The sequence below is a fragment of the Mesoplodon densirostris genome, chromosome 1 (genome assembly GCF_025265405.1).
Source record: "Mesoplodon densirostris isolate mMesDen1 chromosome 1, mMesDen1 primary haplotype, whole genome shotgun sequence".
Classification (NCBI taxonomy): Eukaryota; Metazoa; Chordata; class Mammalia; order Artiodactyla; family Ziphiidae; genus Mesoplodon; species Mesoplodon densirostris.
The window spans coordinates 166,178,401-166,185,477 of NC_082661.1; the positions used below are offsets into that span (position 1 = coordinate 166,178,401).

At 38.6% G+C, this 7,077-nt stretch overlaps 1 protein-coding gene across 1 annotated transcript; it reads right to left on the bottom strand.

Moving 5' to 3' along the window:
• Positions 1 to 5,662: 5,662 nt before the first annotated feature.
• Positions 5,663 to 6,859, bottom strand: LOC132488745 (zinc finger protein 596-like). The gene has a single exon (XM_060097324.1). The coding sequence runs from the start codon at positions 6,857 to 6,859 to the stop codon at positions 5,663 to 5,665; it is 1,197 nt and encodes a 398-aa protein (XP_059953307.1).
• Between the last annotated feature and the right edge of the window lie 218 nt (positions 6,860 to 7,077).

Genomic DNA, 7,077 nt, shown 5'->3' on the forward strand with positions numbered 1-7,077 from the left:
CATTTTAGTAAAAAAGAAGTAAAACCAATTTACTAACTATCTTACTTGGAGATCAAAGGAACTTGTAAAAAATAAGAATGTTTAAAGTGTTATTATTAACTTAAGTGGTTTTAAAACATTTCATAAGAGATAGAAACTAAGAAAACAAAATTCACCAGAATTGATTACATGAATATTAATTCTTCTGTAAAAGTCAATGTGCTAACCCTACATTCAATAGGACAGCCAGTAAACCAAAAAGACAGAGAATTAGAGAGCATCCAGAAAATAGCCTACAAGGCATTGGTGCTGACAGACAGAAAGCAAAGTGTTCCTTGCATTTTTAAGACATGTGAGATCATTACAGGGAAATAACTGATATTCAATATATTTTATTCAGAAGATAAAACTGTCTTACTAGAAAGTAAAATGAATAAGACACTGTGTCATATATTTGAGAGTAAGTAGGTAGAAAAGATGTGAATACTCTCAGAGGCTGAACTAACATTTACTGGTATTAGGAAAAAGAATATATGAGATTTCTTTCTTTATTAATATTTCTACAGATAAATCTTCAATTCCAGCACTTCTGCCCAAGCATTGATCAGTGATCTGTGGAAGATCCCTATAGCCAGCTTCAACCTAGTCACTGCTCATCTTTTCTTCAAAATAAACATTTATTTTTATGTCTATTTTCCAAATAGTTATATGGCTTCTGAATACTCGCCAGTACAACAACGGCTGGAAATACCTGTAGGGGAGTTTAACTTAGATAGAGGCTGGGCAGACTGCCCTTGGTAATGAACACATGGTATGTGGAGCTGTTTTAATTTTAAATGGCATAGAAAGACCTACAAAAATAAAATAAAATGATATTTCCAATAGAACATGGAAGGAAACTCATCAGAGAATTTATTAATTAGATTTGCTATAGTAATGCTGCATAACAAGATACCATGATGCCTTAATGGCTTAAAGGAGTAAATATCATTTTTCCCCCTCATTCTCAAATCTGTAAGTTAAATGTTGGCCCTGCTGGGCTTGACTGGCCTCAGCTAGGCCTTGCTTTTGGTCACAGATTTAATTCAAGTCTTCCCACATGTCTTTCCATCCTGAGACCAATAGCAATGTGGAGCATGCTCTTCTCACCGTGGATGCCAGAAGGATGAGAGGCCAAGTTGAAACACTCAAACATATTTAAAGCTTCTGCTGGAATTATGTGTGCTAACATTTAGTGTCCAAATCAAATCACTGGCCAAACCCAATATCACTGGGGCAGGAAAAGGTACTCAGCTTACCACATAGGGAGGCACTGTTGAGTCACATAGTAAAGTGAACAGATGCATTGTTTCTGTAATAGAGAGGGAAGACTAGTGAACAATGATCTAGTCTAACACTAAGTGCCAGTGATGTAATCGCCAAAGCCAGAAGGTACAGAATTCTTTAGGGATGAGAATATCCTAAAAGGGCACCATGAATACATGCCAATGATAATAGACCTGATTCCTGCTTCATGGTGAAGATTAAATGAGATAATACTGGATAAATGTAACTTACTTTCTTCCATAAAATATCAAGGTGTTTAAAGTAAAGGTATTTTTATAAAATATTAATTATTAGAGATAGTTCTACACTTTCTAGATTTTTTTTTTGGAGCAAAGCATTGCCTAAAAGAGCAAACTCCCTTACTTTGGAGATAAGAGTATTCTATTTACAAACATCTTTCTATTCCAAGAGCATCTATTCTTCAAAAGTTAACCTATAATTTCCTTGCTAACTTGAGTGCAACCAGTTAGTGGGATGGAACTGCAGATTCACTGTAACGATCCTGTCATTTTGCATCACCATACTTTACCCATCGTGTGATGTTATTTTGATATTAAGAGTCTAACTGAAACCCAATGTTATGCCAAATTCAGACACTCTGATAGAAGGTGAGTCTGCTCTATGTAAGAACGAGTGGTTATTTCTATCACTCATTCCTAGCTGGATTGCAGGCATAACAACAGTTCAGGAAAAACAATTTCTTCAATATCCTATTAAACTGAAGCAGGGGAAGGAATTCCTTAGGTGATATGGTGGGATAATCTCAAATAGGCAACTAAGAGTCAAAACAGTGACTACTGTTTATCATATCTGATACATACATGATATCATACCATATCATGCGGTTGGTGGTGGTTCATTTCGCTTACCCCACAATCTCTTCCATTCCACATTTTTGTACAGTATCCACTTTTCATTGTCCATCACAATTAATTTTAAAACAGGAACGTTTTCATTACGTTTCAGTAGAGAATCACATGCAAAAAATATGGTCAGGAGGGTTTTCTTTGCTTAACTTATGTGGAACCCAAATATCAAAGCAATGAACATAACCTAGCTGGTGCAAAGGATTTTCAATGCTTGATTTGGATATTTTGAGATGTTGGCTATCTCCCACGTGGTATAATGTTGATTGTTCTCAATTGTTTCGATTTGATCTCTATCAACTTCAACTGGTCTACCCAACTGTGGAGCATCGTCCAGCAAGAAATCTCCAGCATAAAACTTTGCAAACCTCTTCTGACACGTTCGATCAGTCACAGCACCTTCTCCATACACTGCACAAATCTTTCTGTGCATTTCAGTTGTGTTATTACCTTTCTTGAAATAATAAAGCATGATATGACAAAAATGTTGTTTTCTTCCATCTTCAATATTAAAATGGCTACAAAAAATTCACCAACATTGATGTCTTTTTTTTAAATGCACGCTGATATGACAGCTGTCACATACAATCTAACAAAATTGTTTCGAATGAAGTTAAAGACAACTAAGTGATACTAGAGACATCTTACAAAAAAAACTGAACAAACCTTTTGGCCCACCCAATAGTAGATGACATTCTCTCAGCTGATTTCAGTTACTCTCACATCATGGGCCTTTGTGCTTCTCTTTTTCTATTGTTAAAAATAGCCAAGTACATTCAGATAATTGTATTTACTTTTAGAGGAAGGAAAGAGAAAGAACATTAGATTTGGAAGAAGATACACAGGGTTAGAGCCTCAGTGCTCTCAATTACCATTTTTGCAATGATGTTGGGTAAGTCACTTAAATTCCCCATGCTTAAATCTAAATTATACTAAAATGGGAGTAAAAATACATGTATTATCTTCCTTAGAGACTGACAAGACATTCCAAAGAAAATACTCTCAAAGCTCTTTGCAGACTGTACACCACTGTTCAAGTGCAATTGTTATTATAATCTTTCATCGTAAATTTTTGCCTTTGGTCTGGATTCTGGATGTTCTAACTTAGTATAGTGTCGACACATGATTCAGTTCTAATGACAAGAAAATCCAATTCTTTCAGAAGAAGAAAATGAATTGTATACCATATGGTCACACATTTGGAACCTGTTATTTTCAATAATAACATGTTAGGGAAGCATTCATTATCGACTAGAAATAACTTATTCCGACAGTTAGCTGTAGTAGAGTTCACACTGAGTGCTAAGCTGCTGACATCAAACAGAAAGAGAGTAAATACTGTGAGCTCCGTTCTAGCAGAAGACATCCATCAGCATGGTTTATTTGCAAGGCACTGTATTATTTCTTCTCAATCAGCAAGTTCAAGGTAGGCTCTTTTACAGCAGGAAATGTTGTATAGCCATTTCTCTTCCTGTGCACTGCTCACCTCTTTGCCATTCACAGTAAATCTAAATTATTTTTAGGCCACTTCTCTTTTCACCCACAGGTCTGGTTTAATACTCAAAAGTCAGCCTTAGGTCACAGGATATAAACCATTATTTGAATCTAGGAGAGTTAACCTGCTTTCATGAAGGTCTCAACTTTAGAGTCAGATAAATGTTTTCAGATGCATTTGTGCAGAGCATGGCTAAAAGATATGAGGTCAGTTAGGAGATTACATTTCTATGTTCCTTTCCCAGCAGATAAGTTTAACCAGGCACCTATATCCTCTTCGTTCCATAGCAGGAGAAAGAGTATTAAGACTTTGAGCCTAATAAAATGCATAGCAAAGCAATTTCATGGGTAAGACAAGAACTGAGTTTGTGAGGAAAAAATAGCACTAAGTCTGTCCATCAGAATTACTTTAAGAAACCTGTCATGCATTGGTATCAGAGATCTTCCTCTGGAAGTGATGTATAAAATGCTGGGATTATGAACAACAACAAAAAGATTGAACTTGAAGCCAGGAGGAAAATTAGGGTTCCCAAATTATTCTGATAGAAGTAAAAGAGAGAAAGAGGAGGTGGCAAAACATTAAGAAATTATCTTTACTGAAAAGTCAGATGCTGCAAACACACAATAGATTTGTCTGTTAATCAATAATATGTAAAATACAAAATAACAGCAACAGCAAAAGCCTACAATAGCAAAAATGACCAATAACAGTATACATACCCACTGATTTCCACAGAGTGGTCTTTTTTTTTTTTTTTTAGCTCCTTTAGCCACAGACTTTATTGTTTGAATATTTGCAACTATTATTCTATACACAAATTTTAATTTCTTCCAAACTCTACATTCTATATTGCTAGATCACTTCATTCTCCTTTTTATGCCACATTTTCACAAAGAGGTATTTCCGCAGATCACAATTTGCCTGAATGTGTGTTAAAAGATTCTTTTAGAGGCTCCTTCTTCCACATACTCAAGTCATTTTTTTCTGATATAAAATCTAGCTATAGCTCCATTGTGATTTTTAGGATTGCTGCATCCTCAGTGTGAGAATTTAATGTTGACTAAGAAATAAGTGACCACTGAAAACTTCCCTTCCTTCAGAACACTGAAGGTGTGATGTACAGTCTGAGCACACATGTACCAGAGAGGTTGCTCTATGAATAAACAATTTCTCATGACCTTACATTGAATCACTTCTCCAGTATGAATTATTTATAAGTCTGCTTTGGTGTTGCTCAGCAAACTTTCCTATTTCTCAAGAGTCTTCATCTTTGTTCTTGATTTAGTGTTTATTCTTTCGCTGAGTTTCTTGTGCACACCAAGCCTGGTGCTTGGCTGAATGTTTATTAACAGTTATTATAGTCTTAGTGGTTCTCCACTGGGAGTTGGCTCATGTTGACCACAATTATCAAAGAAGAACTAGGGGTTGGTTATCCTCTGCTCAAGCCCTCTGGGGCAGGGGTCCCCAACCCCCAGACCATGGACCAGTACTGGTCTGTGGCCTGTTAGGAACTAGGCTGCACAGCAGGAGGTGAGTGGCAGGCAAGCAAGCAAAGGTTCATCTGCTGCCCCCCATAGCTCGCATCACCACCTGAACCATCCCTGTGGCCCCCATCCGTGGAAAAATTGTCTTCCACGGAAGTGGTCCCTGGTGCCAGGAAGGCTGGGGACCACTGCTCTAGGGTCTTTAGAGTTGGGAGCTGTTGCTAAAAACACCCATACTGTATTTACAGAGTGAGTTCTACTAAGTTACCTAAAATTAGACTAATGACTAAAGGCTTTGCCACAGAGACAGGGCACACACGTATGGATCCACATCCACAGGTGATGCCTGTCTGGACTGAGGAGTGTGATGCCTGAACAAGTGTCCATGTTGATTTCAGACAGAGTTGCTTTAGTGGGTGTGAACCTTGGTGTGGTTAAATGCTAAAGTTATGGCTGGTGTTCCATCCACATTCCTCACATGTATGACGCCATGTCATCTCAGGTCAGAACGTCTACTGAGGGCCCTCCTGACTTTCTCTCCAGTGATAAGTTCCCTTATGTCGTCTAAGGGAAGAGCCCTGACTGAAGCATTTCCCACACCACTGACATTCATAGGGCTGCTCTCCAGTGTGGGTTCTCTCATGTCTTCTCAGATTTGCATATTGACTGAAAGCATTCCCACACTGCTGACATTTATAGGGTTTCTCTCCTGTGTGAGTCCTTTTGTGCCAAGTCAATTCAGAACTCTGACTGAAGGCCTTACCACACAGAAGGCATACGTGTGGTTTCTCTCCAGTGTGGATTCTCTTGTGCTGACTAAGTCCAGAGTTCTGACTAAAGGCTTTCCCACACTGATGACATTCATAGTGCTTCTCTCTGGAATGGACTTTCTTATGTTTTCTAAGGTAAGAGATTTGATTAAAAGTTTTCTCACATAGATGGCATTTATATGGCTTCTCTCCTGTGTGAGTTTTCTCATGTTCTTTCAGGTAGGAACTGTGACTGAAGAATTTCCCACACACATGACATTTATATGGTTTCTCTCCAGTGTGGATCCGCTTGTGATTTCTAAGGTCAGAACTTTGCAAAAAGCCACTTCCACAGAGATGACATTTATATGGTTTCTCTCCAGTATGAATCATCTTGTGTCTTCTGAGTCTAGAGGAATTACTAAAGGCTTTCCCACACAGAGGACATTCACATGATTTACCTCTAGTGTGAATGTGATCCTGTCCATCAAGGAATGACCCTTGACTAAGTGAATTTCCACACTGTTTGCTGACATTACGTTTCCTCCTTAAGTGAATTGATAAATGTTTAGGTGAAGATCTAGGAGTAAGTTCATCACTCAAATCAGTCCATCCAACAGGATCCCCTTGCATGTGAGGAACCATTGGCATGGTGGCAGATATGTGCTTCCTGTAGACACTTTGCATGAATATCATTTCTTGTTGTCTAAGCGGACTTTCACCATCTGGACTCTGGCCTTGGAGGCATCCTGTTGCTTCACTCCACAGCTCTTTTCCTTGTTCTAGCTGGAAAATCACATCTGATTTGCTGATCTGATACCCTACGGAGACCAGGTGGGTGATATTTTCCAGCATCACATTTCTGAACAGGGTTTTCTGGGATGTGTCCAGCAGGGCCCACTCTTCCTGGGTGAAGTTGATTGCTACATCTTCAAACGTCACTGATTCCAGAGGCTCCATTGTCAACACCTCAGTCGCCAAGAGTCTTTCTCGGGATTTCACTCACAGCCAATCCAAGCACTGAGCACGCAAACCAAAACCCCAAGTTGCAGGAGCTGGTGAAGCCAAATAGATTCTGAGGTAAGTTCCACAGCAAGCAGCCAATTTCTCTTCCTCCAAAGCCCCAAACTGTCCAGCTTCTTCTTCTCTGGACAAATGCCCACAGAGTGGTCTTAATG

What these genes read in the sequence shown, in the direction of transcription:
- LOC132488745 (XM_060097324.1), bottom strand. Translation starts at nt 6,859, where the DNA reads ATGGAGCCTCTGGAATCAGTGACGTTTGAAGATGTAGCAATCAACTTC.